Here is a 21376-nt window from a genome sequence, read left to right on the forward strand (position 1 = left end):
TGGTGGAGGGCAGAGTGGGAGCAGCCGCTGAGCTGGACTGTCCAGCCAGTGGCCCTTGAGAACTGCAAGGTGCTCCAGCACGCCTACGCAGTTTGGATAGATCGACAATGCTCGAGCAAGTGTGCTGGAGCAGCTCGCAGTTCTCAAGGGCCACTGGGCCGGATGGTCAGGGTCAGTGACTGCTCCCGCTCCGCCTACCACCACCTCCACAGGGGGGTGCTTGGCTCATCCCCCACCCCTGGTCGCACATGACAACTAAAATTATTTTAAAGATTGGTGGTTTGGCCTTGTGGTAGTGGAAGCCATGGGGGGAGGGGCTCACGGTGGTGGCCAGCGGGCCTCGAGGAAGGGGCCTGAACATTTTTCCCCATTGGGGCCTGAGCCTGCTCTCGGTGGCCCAGAACATACTGATGAATGCAGTGTGGGTGCTACTAACTTAAATTCCATCGTCACACTAGCCAGAAACACCTGACCCTCTTAATAGTAAAATTCTACAGTCAATTCTGCTCCATCGATTTTAATTTAATGCTCAGGTTATGGGGGGAAATGGGAAAGGGAACCTTTTATGAAATCCACAAAACCTATTTCCCCATTCACCCCCCTCCCTTTTTTAAAAAAACCCATGCCCTCCCAGTAACCTTCTAAAATTAGTATTAAGGGGGTTGTCCCCAAAGGTAGGTAGGCAGGTAGGGCGACTGCTGCCCCATAATTCAAGCACTTTTCTGATGGCAGCTAGCTATAGCTGCCTTACTTTCAGAGCCGAGGAGGAGTTGGCCTTCTCTTTACTTTATGGCTCCTGGTGTGTTGCTTGGGATGCTGTCCAAGCAATGAGACAAGTAGTAAAGAATATCCCAAGTGTACATTTCAATATTGCCCAGTGACATCACTGAGAGTGATAATTGCATGCTGGGTGAAAAAAAGGCCTATATAATGCCCTTGTTCCGCTTCGCGCTGCTTCCAGTACTCCCGTCGAGCAGAGACATGCATGCCTTCTTGGTTTATTTATGTCATCATGTACATGAAAGCAATAAACTAGACCAATTGGGAGAAACAGATACAGGCAAGAGAAGAAGCAATTAGCTGTAGCTGCTATGAGGCTTGCTTTTACTGAGATTATGGTCAAGTATGATTTGTATTATCCCCTATCAACAAAATCTGAACTGATGGTTCATGGAAAGCAGAGCCTGCTCCTTAACACAAAATGGGACAGGGAATAACATGGATATCCTTTGCTGGTTTCAGAGACAGGCGCTGATTTAGCGTGTCCTTTCTTGCCTAGCAATGGATAAGAAAAACATAGTTATATGTAAGCAGGCACCATGGCATTGTGGAACCATAGACTGCTTAAGATTGATAGAATCAAAAGCTCTAGAAATGCATTGGTCGCATTTGCACATAACGTGGAACCACAGTTGAAAAGGCCTGAGGTTCCACAGACGTTGCAGCCGAATGCGGGGAACCACAGTTTAGCAGGGCGACAAAACCGAGGGTTCAAGATTGGGACTCCAATCTGAATCCTCAGGTTGAATTAATTTTTGTCGCCTCGACCAAAGATTACAGCAGCCTGTGGTACATCCAAATTTGTACATACCTGGTCTTGGATTTGGAGTTGAGAGAAGAAGCTTCTCCCTCAACTCTGGTCCATTTGGCTGGGTGTTGTGTCCTTCTGTCAAGGACACCCCTCAGCCTCTCTGCAATCTTGCCTCTCTGCATTATTTGTGACTTTAAGGCCAATACAAAAAGCAGGGAGGAAATGGCCAAAGTCTTGCATCTTCATAATGTCAGAGCACTGTAGTTATATTCAGACATTGAGCCCTCTCACACAATCATATGGGGGTGGTTAGCAGGAGGGTAAAGTGCTCCTACCCTGGTAGTCACAGATGAGCAGAACCTCTGGGTCTGCAAACGCAGCACTCACATGATCCATGTAGCAGTGGTCTCTATTACTGAAATTGGGAACTGGGTCCTCCAAGGATCAAAAGGGTGGTCCCAGAATGCATTGTGCTGCCAGGAGACTGGCAATCCTCATTACATCATCAGCTGTTCTCTGATTGGTCACAAAGGGGCAGGAGTGGGACCAGGCCTACTGAAGGCATTGCAAGCAAAGGGTCATAGAGCAGATGATGCCACATAGAACAGATGATGGTACATTCACAGATGCCAGCCCCTGAAGCCACAACATTCTGTTACCATAGCTGCTGCTTCCAGAGACCTGCTACCAAAGGCAAATGCACCCAGAGAACCAAAACACCATGGCAGGAATGCTCACTTTTTGTCCTACCTGGGTAAAGAGCAGGGTAGAAGATCTGGGTTAGCTAGACTTGAGTGAGCTGGATGGGAGGGATTCCCTTGGGTTCACACGAACATGAATCCTAGGCGATACTGCCTCTTATTTTCTCTTTGCTAGTCATGAGAATGGGCTTATTCCGTTACATGTGCATGTACATGTTTTTGTGTGAATGCATGTACATACATTAACTTTAAAATGAATCTGGGCACAGGCCCCCTCAAATGCATGGTATAGAAAAGTCCTCTTCAAACATTCTTTAAAAGGGGATACTGTGCCCACATAGAGCATCCCAGCACCATATCTGTAAGCCTGCCCCAGTCCTGACATGCTCAGGAACATGCTCAGGAACATGCTCACCCCTGCAATGTTCATGCTTAAAGCATTTGTCTGCAGAGAGAAATACTGTAAGCATGAAGAGATTCTTTCCATCATCAGAAGACTGGGACACCTCAGCTTTCCAATCACAGGGGGGGAAAAATCTCTTCATGCTTACAGACAGAGGCGGATTTAGCCATGGACTTTGGGGATCAGGTCCGTGGCCTCCTCTGTTGGAGGGGGGCTCCAAATGATCGAGGGGCTTCCCCAGAGCCCCACTGCTGCACTGCTTCCCTGCACCCACCCCTGCCCTGTGCTCGCCGCTGCCCTGCACCCGCTGCTGCCCCACCAATATTTGTTGTCCTCACCGCCAGGGGGGTGGGGGTGAGTGACCGAGCAGAGCAAGCCTCCCCACCTTGGTGGTGGTGGCGGCGGCGGCGGCGGCAGGTGGCAGTGGGCCATGGATATAGCCGCTGGTTAGCCTGTCGGGTGCTTCACATGCCCGTGACATCACAGACATGAGATGCTCCTCACTGTGCAGGCGCACCTGGCAACAGGCCGACCAGTCGCTGTGTCCGTGGCCCATCACCGCTGCCACCCACCCAGCGGGGAGGCCTACTCTGCTTGGCCGCTCACCCACCCCCACCGCCATGGTGAAGATGACAGATATCAGTGGGGCAGTGGTGGGGTGGGTGTGGGGGAAGCGGTGCAATGATGGGGCTCTGGGGAGCCCCCCTGATCATTTGGATCCACCCCTGGGCTCCTTTGTGCCCCAGGTGCGCTACTGCTTACAGCATGCAGACAAACATTGTAAACATGGACAGCATAGGGGTGCGGCTTCTGAGTGGGTCAGCTCCAGGGCAGGACTTGTGAGCACCCTCTTGAGATGGAGGTATGTATGTGGGTGCAGCATCATTTTTTTAACATCTGAAGAGGACTTAAGGAAGTGTGCTGTTGAGCGTTGAACATAATGTGTAACTCTACATGTGTATCAATCTTTATTGGTATGGTCACAGACCAGCAAATAACTCAATACAGATTAGAGAAAGGGGGAGCAATTAGACATCATAAAGTCACACAAACAATGCTGTATCCTCCCCCCCCCTCCCCATGCAGAATACATGCTGGATTTGACTGTTAATCAAGCATAACTTGGTGACGTTTAGGGATGTCTCAACTGTCTGATAGCAAAAAACAAATAAAAGAGCTGGCTAGGGTTAAGGTTAGGATGAACAGGGTTAGGGTGCATTATGGTTAGGGTGTACAGATGTGTATGTGCATGCACTGTACACAGTTTGTACATACATGCAATTTTTTGATTTTTTTGAAATTTTTTGAAATCTTTTGAAATCTTTTGAATTTTTTGAAATTTTTTGAAATTTTTTGAAATTTTGAATTTTTTTACATGCATGAAATGTAATAGGGTCATTCACATGATGATTAAATCTCAGGAGCTGTGTGCACTCTCGTTTTCTGGTCATATGTGAGTAAAAACAATGTAGAAGGCAGCAGCAGTGATCATCACCTCACCTCCCACTGGGTGGGAGGACTTTCCCTCTTACCCCATTCAGCAGCTGGGTAGGACAGAGCCTGTTTCCAACCATTCTTAAAACCAGCCCAGTGGGGCCAAATTGTATCAGGGCCACTGTGCTGGAGGGGAGGTGGCTCATCCTTTCCCCCTATACCATTTCCCCAATTCTAATCATTATTCCCTCTCCCAATCTTGCTATTTGCCTCCCTGGGTAAAATATACCAGCATGTAGGTGCTTTTAAGGGGGCCCCCCGCCATAGAAATGTCAGGAGATCTGGCTTGTTTAGTTTGGCCCTTACACTAACCCTTTCTGACACTACTGCTACAACTATGGATATTTGTATACCACTTTTCAACAAATGTGCTCAAAGCACTTCACATGGAAAAATAAATAATAAACAAGGTGGTTCCCTGTCCCCAAAGGGCTCACAATCTAAAAAGAAGCATAAGGTGGACACCAGCAACAGTCACTGGAGGGATGCTGTGCTGGGGCTGGATAGGGCCAGTTGCTCTCCCCTGCTAAATATAACAGAATCACCACTTTAAAAGGTGTCTTTTTGCTCAGTTAGCAGGGGAGAAGCCAGAGAAACCCTTACTCCCTGCTTTCCTATATTCATTTTATTCCTGCAGCTTAGAAGGGAGCTTTCCTACTCTGCTAAGCTTTTAAGTGAGGGTGGAGGAGAGGATTCTTGGATCATGACCCTGATTCCTTGATTCTTTGATGAGATTTTTGTGAGCACTCACATGGCTGTTCTACCCGGTCAGTTGGCACCCAGCCTGCCCTCTTCCACATGGCAGTCATAGAGTTCTGTAGCCCAGAGCAGCTGTCAGCACAGGATGTGCTCCCCTGCAAAGCACACTCTGTGACCTGCTTGAGGTTGGAGCGGCTTTGACAGGGCTGTGACTGCCTCCTCATAGCCAATGGGAGGGCAGCTGCTGACCTTATGATGCTTTCCCACTCTGCTGGCAGGGCAAAGCATGCTGGGAAGGCAGAGGCAGCCTTGGAGGACCTTCCATGGCAGGGCACAGGTTGTCACTGCCTATTTCAACAATGGACACCATGATTGGCTTGCTCATGTGTTTCCTGGGTTTGCGGACCCAAATGGAGGTTCTGTTCATGACATGGCATAGCAAGGGCAGAGAGAGCCGGTGTTCAATGGGTGAACATGGGTTCTCCCCGGTGGCTGTGCCCTCACAGCAGTGGGCTCCCCCTGCTCACTATCAGTGGCATCTTGCTGCTGCCGCCGCTCCTATTACCCACTGGCACTTGCCATGTCTTGCCAATGCCACCGTTCCTGCTGCCTGTGTGGCCGCTCTTGTCACCCACTACCACTTGCCAGAAGAGGGATGGGGCTTCCAGCAGCAGAGGCTGGCAGGAGTGGCAAGGTGCTGCTGATGGTAAGCAGCGGGGCATGAAAAAGAAGAACGAGGCCTCCAGCTGACTCTCCTGGAGCGAAGAACAGAACCTCCAGCTTCTGACCAGGCTGCAATCTGATTGGCAAGCAGCAGTGGGCAGCAGGAGCGACAGCAGCAGCAACCAATGAGGGGGCTGGCAGAGATGGCCAGTGGTGGGGGCCCCAGTGGATGACACTGTGGAGGACACTATGGGCTCCTGGGGGCCCCCATAGCCCATTTTCACAGAACACAGGTGAACACCCCTGAGTCATGTGCTACATATGGGGCTAGGAGCTTCTCTGCCCTCTTTCCCACCCCCCAAATGGTTATGTGTAGGCTACTAATCTGGATGGCTATAGGCTGCCTTGAATTCAGGGGTGGGGTGTCTCTGAATACCAGTTGCAGGTGAACCACAGCAGGAGAGGGGACACACTTTTATCTCTTTCTTGTGGGCTTCCCAGGGGCATCTGGTGGGTCACTGTGGGAAACAGGATACTGGACTTGATGGTCTCTTCTTATGGGAAGCCCACACGTTGAAGGAGTTGAAGGCATGCCCCCTCTCCTGTTGTTGCTCCCCTACAGTTGGTATCCAGAGGCAAGTTTTCTTCTTTGTTCCCACTTTAGATTTAGGGAACCACTGTAGTATGCATGTTGTACTAGGAGCGGGAAGACCCATGTTTAAATCCCCAATAAGCCATAAAGCATACCACAAAGCACAAGCTATACTTTGTTTTCAGCCCACTTTAGTGCGGGTAGTGGGGTTTCTGTTGTTGCTATTGTATGTACTGGGGATTCAAAGCAATCCCTGCCACCGGAGATCTACCAATAAACCCCAATTGGTCTTTTGCCCACCACTGTCGTACTGAGCAATAAATTGACCCTTTCTTTTATTCCTTTCGCAGTCACACACTCTTCATGCTAAAAGAGGAATTAACAGCAGAAGTGATGCAACAGATGACTCTGTCACACAAGCATTCCGAGAGTAGACAGAATAAGGGTATACACTGTGCTGATGAAAAGAGAGAGTTGCACGACATCCTCTGATAAATTGTGGAGCCCTAGTGGGCTGCAGAGAACTCACTGTTGGAAAATGTGCTGGGTCGTCCATTTGCCAGATTAACATTTTAGAGAGCATTACCTCATCCCTCCTTCGGTTGCTCACCTTGGACTTCTGCCACAAGACAAAAAGGCAATCATTAGCAAGATGATAATGATAGCCCGTTTAGGTACTGCTTGCTTTTGAAGCTCATGAGAATATAAGAACAGCCCTGCTGGATCAGGCCCAAGGCCTATCTAGTCCAGCATCCTATTTCACACAGTGGCCAACCAGATGCCTCTGAGAAGGCCACAGGCAAGAGGTGAGGGCATGCCCTGTCTCCTGCTGTTGCTTCCCTGCAACTGCTAGTTCAAGGCATCCAAATAGCAGTTTAGAGGTATTTAGATGGGGCTAGAGGTGGCCTATAGCCACCAGACTAGTAGCCATTGACAGACCTGTCCTCCATGAATTTGTCAAAGCCCTTTTAAAGCCATCCAAGCTAGTGGCCATCGCCACATCCCGTGGCAGATAATTCCATGGATTAATTTTGTGCTGTGTGAAAAAGTGCTTCCTTTTGTCAGTTCTAAATTTCCTGGCCTCCCCTTTTCATGGGATGACCCCTGGTTCTAGTGTTGTGAAAGAGGGAGGAAAATTTATCTCTGTCCACTAAGAACATAAGAACAGTTCTGCTGGATCAGGCCCGAGGCCCATCTAGTCCAGCATCCTGTTTCATACAGTGGCCCACCAGATGCCACTGGAAGCCTACAGGCAGGAGTTGAGGACATGCCCTCTCTCCTGCTGTTACTCCCCTGCAACTGGTACTCAGAGGCATCCTGCCTTTGAGGCTGGAGGTGGCCTATAGCCCTCCGACTAGTAGCCATTGATAGACGTCTCCTCTATGAAGTTATCCAAACCATGAAGTTATCCACTCTGACTACTTCATGTATAATTTTATACATCTCTATCATGTCTCCCCATAATTGACTCTTTTTCAAACTAAAAAGCCCCAGATACTGTAGCCTTGCCTCATAAGGAAGGTGCTCCAGGCCCCTGATCGTTTTGGTTGCCCTCTTCTGCATTCATGAGCTTTTCCTATCACTGAAGTCAACCAAATATTTGGCTGTGCTCAGCAAGCGTGGCTGTTGGTGTACAGAGTGGAGTTCTTGGTCTGACCGTTTTTCATGTTTAGTGTTGAGCATTGACACTAATGGAAGCTTCCCTCCTGTGGCAAATAGCTTTGAAGAACTGGAGAATTTTGATGGGGACCACAGCATGGTGGGAGGAAGGTTAAGCTCCCTTCCTCGTGCCACAGTCCCAATCTGGATTGCAGCCACTAGTGGACACTATTCTATAGCCCAATTCAGACATTATTCTGTACGAGTGTACAAATGTCTGTACACTCGTACATGTGTTTGTGTGAATGACTGTACCTATGATCATTTTAAAAGTGAACCTGGATTGATTTATTTGTTTATTTATTTATTTATTTATTTATTTATTTATTTATTTATTTCATTTGTACACCACCCCAAACTTTCATCTCTGGGCAGTTTACAATAGTATAAAACAAGTTAGAATATATAAAAACTTAAAACAATTTAAAAATCAGCCACGAATTAAAACCTTAAAAATTTAAAGAACAGAAAAAGCTTGGGTGAAGAGGTGGGTTTTCAAATGCTTTCTAAAAATTATCAGAGATGGGGAGGATCGTATCTCAGTAGGGAGCGCATTCCACAGTCTCAGGGCAGCAACCAAGAAAGCCTGACCCCGTGTGGCCACCAGCCGAGCTGGCGGCAACTGGAGACGGACCTCTCCGGACAACCTCAATGAGCGGTGGGGATCATAACAAAGAAGACGACCTCTTAGATACCCAGGGCCTAAGCCATTTAGGGCTTTATAAGTTATGACAAGCACTTTGTATTTTGCCCGGAAACCTATTGGCAGCCAGTGTAACTCCTTCAACAAAGGAGTGATGTGGTCTCTCCAAGATGACCCAGAGACCAACCTGGCTGCCGCGTTCTGTACCAACTGAAGCTTCCGGACTACATACAAAGGCAGCCCCACATTGAGCGCATTGCAGAAGTCAAGTCTGGAGGTTACCAACAGACGTACCACTGTTTTGAGGTCGTTCATCTCAAGAAACGGACGCAGATGGCATATCAGCCGAAGCTCATAGAAAGCACCCCTGGCCACCGCCTCAACCTGAGAAACCAGAGAGAGGTGTGGCTCCAGAACTACTCCCAGACTGCAAACCTGTTCCTTTTGGGGAAGTGTGACCCCATCTAGGACAGGGAGATCAAAATCGTCTCTAGAGTTCTGACCCCGCACAATAAGTACCTCCGTCTTATCTGGATTCAGTTTCAGTTTATTCTCCCTCATCCAGCCCATTACTGCTTCCAGGCAAGTATTTAGGGAAGTTATGCCATCTCCTGAAGAAGCTAACATGGAGAAGTAGATTTGGGTGTCATTAGCATACTGATAACACCCCACTCCAAATCCCCTGATGATCTCTCCCAGCGGTTTCATGTAGATGTTAAAGAACATTGGAGAAAGTATGGAGACTTGAGGGACACCATACTTAAGCTCAGATTTCGAAGAGCAACAGTCTCCAATCGACACCATCTGGAATCTGTCCAAGAGGTAGGAGCGGAACCACTGTAAAACAGTGCCCCCCACCCCCAACACCCTCAGACTTTCATCCCCTTCAAATGAGTGGTACAAATAGGAAGGATATCATGTGTGCAGATCTACGCCTATGTACACTGTTCCTCCCTGCCGCCAATGAAAAGGGCCGCCGAAGCATCTCATGTGCATGTCATGCACATGGGGGTGTGGCTCGAGCTCTGAAAGAGCCCTGGGTGAACTCCTCCCAACCACGTCCAGGCTCCAGAGAGCCCCGAGTGAGCAATCCCCCATCCATTTCAGGCAGCGTTTGCAGCCTGAAAGCATGTATTTCCCTTTCTCTCCCTCGCTGAAGGGAGAGAAAGGGAAATAAAGGCTGTCAGGCAGCAAATGCTGCCTGAAATGTACGTGCAGTGGGGGGGAGAGTTCGCTTGGGCTCTCTGGAGCCTGAGCCACACCCCCGTGCACATGACGTTATACACACGGGACGTCACTAGAGGGACCTCCAGGTGGGGCTGGACCCAGGCTGGCTCTGCTGGCTCTGCGCCTGGCTGGAGTCTTTCCCAGCCCTACCTGGAGATGCCAGGGGTTGAACCTGCGACCTTTTGCATGCAAAGCAGATGCTGTGCCACTGAGCAGCAAAGCAGCAGCAATACAGTCCATCCTAGGAAATTGTTTTATGATGCTATGTCAGGGTCTGACAATCAGATGTACTGTAAGAACTCATCTTCCTCTTGAGATCAGCCAAGGAAGACCTGCATATGCTTGATCTGTTAACATGGCTGGGGAAGTAGCTGGGCCTTTTCAGTGGTTGTCACAGTTTTTGAATTCTTTGCTCCACGAAAACCCCCTGGGTTCCAGACTATTGATCTACAGAAAGAGATGCATGGCAGTTATTAAATAATACTTATGAACTAGTTTTATGCAGGGGCATAGAGAGGGGAGAGTGGGTCCATGTTCAATGCCTGGTTGGCCTCCCCATTCCCTGCACTGCCCCTCGAGTGGACCTGTCCTCTATGAATCCAAGCTATTGATGCTGGATCTTTAAGACCAGGGTTTCCACTTACCTCCGATTCCATTATGTAATGCTGGACAACTAATTGCCTTTAAAATAAGAATGATCTCCACAAAGCGTGTGGCATTTTAAGAGGATGTATCAATGAACCATAGTATGTTCAGGCAATGCAGGCAATGTAGGCTTCTGGTTAAGTTGGTGCTATAGGGAATTCTTTCAAATCAGATCTTTGTTGCTGTGTGCAGTCCCACCCAGCAGGTGGTGCACTCTTGGACTCTTGGAAGGAAGACTGTGAAATACGGGACACATCTTTCATCATCAGGAGCAACACACTCTACTGCACCAGGGAAAAGGAAACGGAGACTCCGAATGTTCTAGGAGAGCAGCTGTTGTCTAGACATATCCAACATTAGGTAGTTCAAGGCTGCAGCAGTAACCACTGAAGGCTAGAATGGATTTCTACTACTGATGGGGTAGAATGGCTGATGGGGTCTTTTAAATCAAGGACAAATGTTTATTTTATTCTGGTGCTAAACATTCTGGGTGCCTCCACCATAGATCTCCAATATGGCTGGAGTGGTGAATTTTGTTCCTAGTGCAAATGCATCCATCAAATGCATACAAGCTGGTCTTGTGGAAGCAAGCATGCATTGTCCCTTTGCTAAGCAGGGTACACCTCATTTTGCATTTGAATGGGAGACATGTGTGAGCATTGTAAGATATTCCCCTCAAAGAATGGGGCTGCTCTGGGAAGAGCACTTGCTGAAGGTTGCAAGTTCCTTCCCTGGCATCTTCAAGATAGGCCTGAGAGAGAATCCTGCCTGCAACCTTGGAGAAGCAGCTGCCAATCTCTGCAGACAAGATTGAGCTATATAGGCCACCTGGTCTGACTTGGTATAAGGCAGCTTCCTATGTTCCTATGCTCCTATGATGGTGAGGAGTTTTGTTGTACTTATAATTTAAACCAACCTTCAGAGTGATTAATGGAGTGGGCCATATTCACACTAGAAACTGTTGCATTTCCCCTTGACACTCCTGAATTCTCACAAACCAAATACAAGATTTCATTGGTTTTTCAGAACATATATTAGTCCTGATGCTACAAGAACAGACTCCCATCTGTCACCAAATATTATTATCACTATGGGTCGTTGTAAAGATGGTAATGGAAAAGTCCTTGTTGTTTCAAGCCAGAGCAAGGAAAAAGAATTTTAATTACAGTGATTAGAGGGACATCCCAAAGACAACTCCCGGGCTCTTCCAAGAGTGCCTGGATGTTTATATATTCTTGCAAGGAAAAGATATGCCCAGCATACCACTCCATATTTGTAAATGTTCAACATTTCTGCAAGGAGGCTGAAGGCTATGGAGAGTGTGTTTCTGCATTGTACAAATGAGTGCCCAGTATATTAAACAATTCAAATGAACAGTCCACAGCTATGCCAAGGATTACTGTAGTGCTAGTTGTCTTCAAGGCGTCTTGTCATTTACAGTAGCTCTTAAAATAATATATCCAAATAAAGAGCATTATAGGAATTTCCTGCCCCTCGTGTGCCTCTGCATGGCCATTTTGACTAGAGGCTGACATAATGCGCAACATTCTATTAGAGTTTCAACAAAATGTGCACACCCTTGTGCAAGAGTACTCTTGCGCTAGCACAAAACCTGTGCAATCCATCACACAATGTTGTTCACTCAGTTCCACATACCATTATTTCCTCGTGTTGAACACAAACCTGAGGACGTTCCTTTCTTCCATTTTTATTCCATTTTTCAGCACTGGGTCTTTTGGGCCAGTTCAGACAATAGTTTTTCTGCAGGCCCCAGCACACACGATAAGGAAGTCTGCTCATGTCCTTTCTCCATCCTGGAACACTGGAGCACCTTGTCCCCTGCTAACTGAGCAAAGAGGCACGTTTAAAAAGTGGTGGTTTTCTTTATTTAGCAGCAGCGGGGGCGGAGAGCAACTGGCCTCATCATCTGAATAGGGGTTCTACATTTTTCATTAGTAAATGTAAATCTTACTTTTCATTTTAAAAAATTAAATTGTTCTTGAATGATTTTAACTGTTTTTAAATGGGTTTAAACTGTTTTTGAATTTGGTTTTTATATTATTGTTTTAAGTTGATTGTTTTAAATGACTGCCTGCTTTTTGTTTTGTTGTTGCGCACTGCCCAGAACCTTTGGATAGGGCAGTGCAAAAAATGCAGTAGGTAAATAAAGAATAAATAGTAAATGTGTCATACAAACCATAATCTGAATCTGACTCAACCCCTGTCCAATAGTTTTAGAGAAAAAATTGCCATGTTGACTATAAAGAAAAATAACCGACTCAGAGTTTTCACTCATGCTTTGTATTGGTTTTCAAATGACTTTATGAACAGGGTTGTTTTACCTTGTATTTTAGATTCGTAACAAGAGCAAAGCTTCTAAGGCTGGGCTGTGTGAAGGGGATGAGGTGATATCCATCAATGGCAACCCTTGTGCTGACTTGACCTATTCTGAAGTTATCATCTTGATGGAGGGCCTGGCTGACACTCTCGAGATGCTCATCAAGAGGTAAAAGAAACTCAGCTCCAATATTTCCTCTAAGGTGTGCACACGTGTACATGCTCACAAGTTTTTTTTAATGTTTGCTCAGTTAATTTTAGATCCTGCTCAGGTTGAATCAGGAAGGCCTCACTCTAAATGCAGGTGTGCACACACTGCCTTGATCCTGCCATCCAGAACAAAACTCATTTCTCACACAGATGAAAAAAAATAGAAAATTCTATACTCTGAGCAGTCCATATAATCCCATGATAATTTCTATGTTACTGGTTTGTTTGGGTACCCTGGGCATTTTACATGCCACTTTGCAAAATATTTTGTTTAAATACTTTTATAAGCTACCTTGATTTAAAAAAGAATCACGACGCCTGGTTCTGTACAGAGCGTGTGTGACGAAAGTGTGATCTCTATCACCTGACACCAGAGAGCTCACAAAATAGCATTATATAAGGTAAAGGGAGGATGTTAAATGGTCTGGGTGCTCTTAGAGATGTCCAGTTTTAAACGCTGGTTGCATGTCCAATGCTGGAGTTCCACTATGAGAAGAAAACCACTTCTAAAGCTTCCACAAAACAACAAAGAAAAGTTCATACAGTGGCATCAAGGGAGTTCTGTGCTTCCTAGCATTCATGTAACAGGCAGTATGTACGGTTAGAGGAAATATGCATATTTTCCCATATATACACAGATGCAGTTTTGAGTCCTGGGAAATAACACAGTTTGAGCTCTGTTGGGGCAATATCCTCACAACAGAAGTGCTGCTTTGAGAAAGAGGTCGGATCCTGCACAACAAATGCCAAACAACTCTGTGTTTATTGTTTCAGGGGAAGGTAGAGCTGAAAGTCTCCAAGTATAGGTAGAGAGGCCTTTTAAGGGGGAATCTCTCTCTCTCTCTCTGTCTTCCTCAGTCTCTCTTTCTCTCCTTCCCACAAACACAGACAAACTAAGCTACCAATAAAGGCTAGCGTTTATCTGGCTTCCCCCCAGGCTTCCTTCCTACAAGGAAATGTTTATGCATTCATAGTTTATGTCTATTGGGCACCACAATTAATTGTCCATATAACGCAACATGATGGAAACCAGCTATAGTCACAGGGCTTCATAAATAAAGACGTTTGACCTTTCAGAAGCTCCGACCATACTCTGATAGATATTATGGATTGGTCCTGAGTCCAGATCATGTTTCCAGCAACCTGTACTAATGGGAGCATTCACGAGGCGTCTTTGTTATGCTGACTGATTTACTTGCCCCCTGTCAGCATATCTGGCTTTTCTAGAGTCTATGTGTTGGGTGATTTAGTGGTTTTATGATTCCCAAAACCTTTAGCCTGTTTTTGGTTTTAAAATGTCCTGACATTGCCAAATCTGTACAGTTTACAAATGCTCTCCTTGAACACATCAATGTTTTACCTCATAACAGACAAACAGAGAATGCATGGTATATGACTAGCACATACTGAGGTCATTCACACGATCAAAAACTGTGTTCTACTTGGGTTTGGGAGCTGTGTGTGCTCCCAATTTTTAGTTGTGTGGAAGTAAGCTTAGAGGAAAACCTGGGCAGAAGTGATTGTGTGGAAGCAAGATAGGAGGGAAACCTGGGTAGATTTTCCTCCTACCTTGCTTCCACACAATCACTTCTACCCAAGTTTTCCTCTAATCTTGCATCCACTTAATGAAAAATTGGGAGCACACACAGATCCACACACAGGGCCAAACTACATGAGCACACAAACACATGCTCTAGAGATGTCGTTGTGACCAGAAGTGATGCTCCGTTTGCCAAAAACAGTGCATGGGGTGGCAAACTGGGTTGGGACAAAGATGGATGGGGAAGGGAGATTGACTCTTCCCCCCCCCCATTTTTCTGCCAAACCTTGCCCCCCCTAAATCAGCAGCTTTCACCTGAAGGGAAATTGCCACCTCAGGGGGGACATTTGTGTGTGTGGGAAAATAGGTTCAGGGAAAGAGTAAAACTCCCCTTCCCCACCTGCTCTAGTTCGCACCTGGTTCACTCTCCTTGCATGGTTGTTTTTGTCCCCCCAAAAGCATACTTCTGGCCAGAAGCATGCCTCTAGACCATGCAATTGCGTGCTTGTGTGGTTTGGTCATGATACAGGTGTGGGAAGGTGCCACAGCACACACTATGAGGCAGCAAATTGTTCAACTCTTTTTTACTTGCGGAAGCATGAAAACATGGCAGTGGAATGCTAATTGACTACCCCACCTAGGAGTGTAGAAAGGCTGGAGTGGGCCCCGGGACAAAAAGTGAAGATGGACCCCTACACACACACACACACACACACACACCCCTACCTTCTCTCTGAACTCCACCCCCACCCCCACCAGAGAGTTGTGAGGGAAAGTGCAAAGAGCAAGCTGTAACCCAGCAGATGGTGTCCACTCCCTCAGGCACCCTGAGACATACATTCATTCATTCATTCATTCATTCATTCATTTATTTATTTATTTATTTATTATTTTACATCTCTATCCCGCTCTTCCTCCAAGGAGCCAAGAGCAGTGTACTACATATTTAAGTTTCTCCTCACAACAACCCTGTGAAGTAGGTTAGGCTGAGAGAGAAGTGACTGGCCCAGAGTCATCCAGCACGTATCATGGCTGAATGGGGATTTGAACTCGGGTCCCCCTTTGTTCAGTTGTAGTTACATTCCTGACCCCACCACCTTCTGGCTTCTGATTAATGAAAGCAAGTCACTCTTTTACCCAGATGGTTTATGAAAGCAAGCCAGTCAATATACAAAACTGCATTTTTCAGTCACCTTCCGACTGAGTCCAAACCTTGGAGAAGCTGCTACCAGTCTGTGAAGACAATACTGAGCTCGCTAGACCAACGGTCTGACTCAGTATATGGCAGCTTCCTGTTCCTATCTTCCTAAACATGGCAAAACAACTTAACCATTCTACACAGCAGGGTCATCCAAGAACAAGGTTTGTCACCCCTCCCTCCCCAGTCTTGTGAGCTACCTAAACATACCTGTATATTCTGCATTGTTCCAGAATAATATCCTGGGTTCATATTCAGACTCACTCATAGAAATTAGAATTTCCACTGGTTATGGCTCTCCAGTAGATGGTCATGGAGGAGATTCTATCTAATCCACACCTAACAAATTCAATGCATTTAAAGATCCAAAGCCATCATTTATCAGAAACACATTATTCTGCTTACTCTGTGACTGACAGTTTAGAGTGGTTTCATACATGTAGCTTTGATCAGTTTCATGTATTTAAATTGGTCTAGAATGCTCCTATACCATGACAATAAAGTGCCATTTATTTTCTACATTCTATCCTGGATCAACAGCACAAATGGGACAAATCATGCAAGATGAGCTTTTTAGGGCCTCAGTGAAAAGGGTCTAGAAACAGTAACATCTTATTGGAAATACTATGTATTTACATCTATTTCCTGTACCACAGACATTTGATGGAATTTATTCATTCATCTGTTGCACCTGGATTTCATCCTTCCTCTTGAAATCCAAGAGCTTTTAGGGCAGCACTCCTGCGGTTATGCCATTTGATCCTCACAACAACCCAGTGAAATAGATTTGATACAAGACCACCCATTGGACCTTCAGAACGAAGATCCTACGTTTCTCCTGTTCAGGCCCAACTTTCACGTTAAGTCCAATGCTGTACAACTGCACTGGCTATATAAAATAATTTTCTAAAGGTGAATTGATTTCAAGTTATACTTACAGCAGTAAATTTGCTAGAATTTGCTTTTTGTGTGTTTGTGTGCCTGCAGGTCTTCCAGTGGAGTAAATGACAACTTAAGTCCTGAAAGAGAAAATGGAGACCGAAGTAACATTGCAAATGAAGAATATAAAGAGAGCACCACGTTACAAATTAGAACGGCCCAGAACAGGCCCTACAGAGAACTGCAGGTCACAGGGGCAGCCCAGGAAATGCTCCAGAGAGAGTGGCGAAGTGACGAGGAGGACCTTTCTGAGACAAAGCAAGAAAGAGAGATAACACACTGTCACAAAATCCCTCCCAAAGTGATAGAAGCCCCGAAAGCACACTTGATAGCAGTGCCAGCTTTCACTAGGGGGGTTGGAGAAAGGCCAGGCCCGACAGTTGAGCTGCAGTTATCCCTCTCACATGACAAGCACAAAGGCAGCAGTGCTCCAGGACTGACTGTCCTGGGGGCTGAAAAGTGTGCCTCTCCAGAAGCAGGATCCACCCTACAGCAAGAGGGGACTAGCTGGGTGACTTCAGCTCCTGCAGCCGCAGAAGACCACACTGCACAATGGTCAAGCAGAACCTTCCAGGTTGCTAGTGGGAAAGGAGTTGGAGCAACCCAAGGAGCTGAGACAAAAGAGCCGTCTCTCACCAAGGTGGAAGTGATCCTAGATTGCTCTGACAGAGAGAAGGAAGCGTCCAGGTCTCTGGCCGAAAAGGGGTGTGTTGACTCTCAAGTGGAAGGAGGGCAGTCAGAAGCACCTCCTTCTGTAGTCTCCTTTGGAATCTCATCAGAAGGCACAGAGCAGGGAGAAGACGACGAGCACTCTGAAAGGGAACATAGCAGACCTCACAAACACAGGGCAAGGCACGCCAGTAAGTATGTCATCGCTAAACCGGCCGCATTGCTTGGGGCTGAAATGTTGTATATACAACATTTCAAAGCACAAATGCACCCAGGAGCCTAGTAACGATCAATACTAAATGAGAGGTTAACTAACATTTTCTTCCTTTCCCTCTCTTTCTTCTTTAAACAAAAATTGTTCTTTAATTTGTATTGTTTTGATATTGCTTATACAAACTGTATAATACAATTATAGCAGAAACTGACCATGTTAGGAAGCATGCTGTGTAATACTATCTAATTCTTCCCTGTGTGAGATTCTGGCTACTGACTTTCTATCTACTCGTAACTAAAAATACTTGAATGTACAGATAACGTAGCAAGCTTCTTAATAAAGATCTAAAAGGCAACTAGACAAAGGTTGTAACAGAAGAGAGAGACAGTTCAGAGCATATAACTGCTTAGTTTAGATTTCACCATTTACAATGAAAACCGGTGCTTCATCTAGAATGGGCAGGCATCTTTAAAAATACAAATGATGCTACTTCTATTAAAAGCCGAGAAGAATAAATTTTAAAAAAAGTCTCGTAGTGAAGCTTGATGATGCTTGCAGAAACTCAGTTTGACAGACACCAGCATGTGTATTTTTGGCTAGTTATATGATCCTTTCAGTTTTGTAAGGCTTCCCTAGACTGTAAAGTGAACTTACTATTCCTTCTGCTTTCCTTACCTAGAGGTCAGTGCAGAATCTAAGCAAGGTCTTCAATCTGAAATAAACTGGGAGACCAAGAATGAGAACACTCAGGAGATTAACTCCAACACTGCTTTTCTCAAAATATCTGTTTATCGATTCATTTCTAGGGCTGGCTCTGGTACATTCATTCCTGACTATTTCAAGAATCCTGTCAAGGGATTTAATTGCAAAATGGCAAAGGCACAACGATACACTGTAGCACTGAGCTCTCTTACACAGACGGCCAGGATAAGCATGCTAACCCATTGCTAATTCCTCTATAAGCATATTTTTAGAGTGATAACCATTTGTATTGGCATGTGGATTGAGCCGTTACTTGCACTTAAAGTGTCTCCATGTAATCCACATATTTATATCATATTAAAAGGCGTGTAAAAGAAGAGCACACATGCTTTGCATTTTGGCAGTGAAGCCCGCAGCAACTGGGGTTATGCCTGTCAGATTATGCCGTCTCTTTAGAATGGGGTAGAAATAAAACCCACATTAATGTTTTCCATTCAATAGGTGACTTTTAAAGACAGCCAATATGATTGGAATGCCTGTGGATCAGGTGATGATTTCAACCCGTCTTGAAAAGAAATGCATTCTTTTCTAAACCTATTGACATAGGTTAGTAACCAAAGAGCCACTTTAGATGTAGGTATGCCCAAGGGCTAACCTGCACAAGTGGGATTTTTGCCTCTTTCTTTTCTATGGACAGTAGTGCTGGAGATCATCGCTGCTTGTTTTAGACACTCCCCATTTTAAAAATGCTTTGCCATGTGAGGCTCCAGTTCAAGAACCACAGATTGTTTATGATGGCTGTGTTCACACAATCCCAGAGATCCTGGTAAAGAGGGATTCATTAATCTGGTGGAGCTGATAGTGAGAATGCAGAATTTCAGGACAATCTCAGTCAAATTGCTCTAGTTAATCATCATTTAACTAGCCAAGATAACCAAGATTCAATCCTGATACACTTTTAAACCCAGATCCTTGTGATTATGTGAACCCAGCTGATCTGTCAAAAGCAAAGTGAGGTAGCGTAGCCTGAACTGCAGTGTGAATAGCCCATGAAAGGATGGACACATACAAGCTGTATATTATAAGATAGATCATATATATTCTTTGTTTTAACATATCTGGGACAACTTCCTTGAACTAATCTTAGAATAGAAAGAGATGAAAGTTTGGGCGGTATATAAATGTGATGAATAAATACATAAAAATAAAAAATAACCCCCCCTCTGATCTACCCACATCTACTGGTGCAACGGTGCGTATCCCTTCTCCTCTTCCCTCCCTCCTCTTCTGCTCTCCTTCTCCCTCTTTCTCTTTCCCTCTATCTCTCCTTCTTTTTCTCATCTCCCCCAACCAGCGCTGAACCGGGTTGGGCTCGGGGGATGGGGGCGGTACTGGGAAAGATGTTTGTAAAATACAAAATGTTAAAAAAATATTACATTTTTAAAAAAGATTGCTACCTGTATGTCTTCCCCTATAGGTTAAGTCCCAGAGGGGGGATTTAGATTAAGAAAATGGCACAAGGAGAAATGATTAAGCACCACTTGCTGAATGCCATGGTCCCAAATAAATCCCCCTCCATATCTGCCTTTAGCATTTTTAAGAACTGCCAGGGATTAGAATGCCTGGCATCATGTCAATTTGACCCTAAGGACTGATTATCATGTAAAATGTCCACAAACACAGACCTTACTTATCTCTGATGATGTGTGTGTTTTGCAATGTTAGAATTGTCACACCTGTCTGTCTGTCTCTCTCTCTCCTTTCCTTTCCTTTCCTTTCCTTCATGTCATGCATGCATCTGAAAGTGGATATAGTTATCAATTTACAGATTGCAGTGGCAATATTTTTACATTGCATCATGCATGTATGCTTGCTTGCACTCAAGTATGGACCAACATGTACAAGGCAATATTGTTAGAAAGAAAAGTAAATCATCTCAGAATAAGCAAAGTGTGAGGATTCTCTTGTAGTTGTTTCAGAGTGAGACAGTTATCTTCTGAAGCTTTTAAAAAAGAAGTCAATTGTTGACAACTTGAGTACATATACATTCTCTTTATTAAATAATGTAAATAGAAGCTGGTCAGTGTTTAGGTTTAAATCATACTATGTAGTTTTGGTTTTTTCTTTCTAGAAGAGCTGTTTTTCCTAATAATCTTAGCAGTCCTTTAAAGCTCTCTTTTAAATAGCTTGATTAAATACAATGGTAAAAATATCAGACAAAAGAGATTTTAGGAGGAAAAATAATAATCATTATTTTCTATAACATCTTTGGAATTGATCCTGCTAACGAAGCCATATTTGAAGCTAGACCTGAATAGGAACTTGACTGAGGACAACTCAGTCCTTACTCCTGAAAACTCAGTCAACTTACTCGTAATAGCAGAAAACTGAACTGAATTTAGAACTGAAATAGCAGTTTAATGAGCATAGTGATACTAGCTATAATGTCCCACAATCCTATGTGGGCATGACTCCTGCATGATACTTTTACAAGTACTTCTTTCCACCTCTGTCTTTATCATTTGCACAAGTTCTTGTGCTTTCTCTTGCAAATTGGCTGTAATTCATCAGCAACATTGCAGTATGTTCTGTAGGAGCAGATGTGACACTATTGGCCAAGACCCATATAGCTACTTTAGGCGTGGCCAAAGGCTTGGGTGGATTGTTGGCTTTTTTTCTTTGAACAGGCTGCTGTACCATGACATAAACTGATTTTGAAATTTCTCTCCATTTCAAAGATGGTGATATATAGATAGATACTTTATTTATGGCCAATGGCTGTTTTATACAGCATGGGATTCTGTAGATCACGAAACACAAGCACCAAATTCCCTTGGGCTTTGGAACTAGTTATGTGGTTCTTGGTATTCCCCCGCAATATTGTTATTTTTTTCCTGGCATGACTCAAAGGCCCATTCCTTGCATTTGGATTTCAGACAGTTCTATTACAAGATATCCAATAGTTTCCAGTAATATTTTCACACCGTTGGCAATATGCTAGGTGGGCCAGATATGCTTACTCCCTTTGAATCTGACCTTTTCATTTCAATGGGATCAGATCACACACTGGTTATAAAAGAAGATATAAATGGGAGAGGTTAGCAGAACCAGCTGTAGTCCACAGTGTATATGAATGAGGCAATACGCTCATTGCTTACACATATAGGTAATCAACTATATATTTAAATTTACATCCCATGCTTTCCTGAATACTCAGTATGGGTAACATATCCCATACCACATAGAAACATAGAACAAAAAATAGATCAAATAAAAGCTACGTCATCTATGAAAATGAACTATTCAGTCT

The 21376-nt window shown here is 44.9% G+C and overlaps 1 protein-coding gene and 1 long non-coding RNA gene across 6 annotated transcripts in view; one reads left to right on the plus strand and one right to left on the minus strand.

The window, feature by feature from the left end:
* The window catches only part of SYNPO2 (synaptopodin 2), a 163172-nt gene that overhangs the window by 109292 nt on the left and 32504 nt on the right, over positions 1 to 21376 (plus strand). For 2 of the 3 annotated variants that reach the window (XM_053252954.1, XM_053252952.1), the window contains exons 2-3: positions 12612 to 12763; positions 16530 to 17341. In XM_053252954.1, coding sequence (XP_053108929.1) covers positions 12612 to 12763; positions 16530 to 17341 — 964 coding nt within the window. Of the gene's footprint in view, positions 1 to 12611; positions 12764 to 16529; positions 17346 to 21376 lie in introns of those variants that run through there. The other variant, XM_053252953.1, reaches the window with a different exon arrangement.
* LOC128326321 (uncharacterized) lies at positions 9852 to 17236 on the minus strand. 3 transcript variants are annotated; one of them, XR_008307983.1, is made up of 4 exons: positions 17118 to 17236; positions 16481 to 16561; positions 11914 to 12099; positions 9852 to 10059 (listed from the first exon to the last, which is right to left on the minus strand). It is a non-coding gene; the product is annotated as an uncharacterized LOC128326321 (long non-coding RNA). The 3 variants fall into 3 exon arrangements; XR_008307984.1 differs by having other exon boundaries at positions 11941 to 12103; XR_008307982.1 differs by having other exon boundaries at positions 11914 to 12103.

Source organism: Hemicordylus capensis, chromosome 5, assembly GCF_027244095.1.
Source record: "Hemicordylus capensis ecotype Gifberg chromosome 5, rHemCap1.1.pri, whole genome shotgun sequence".
Classification (NCBI taxonomy): Eukaryota; Metazoa; Chordata; class Lepidosauria; order Squamata; family Cordylidae; genus Hemicordylus; species Hemicordylus capensis.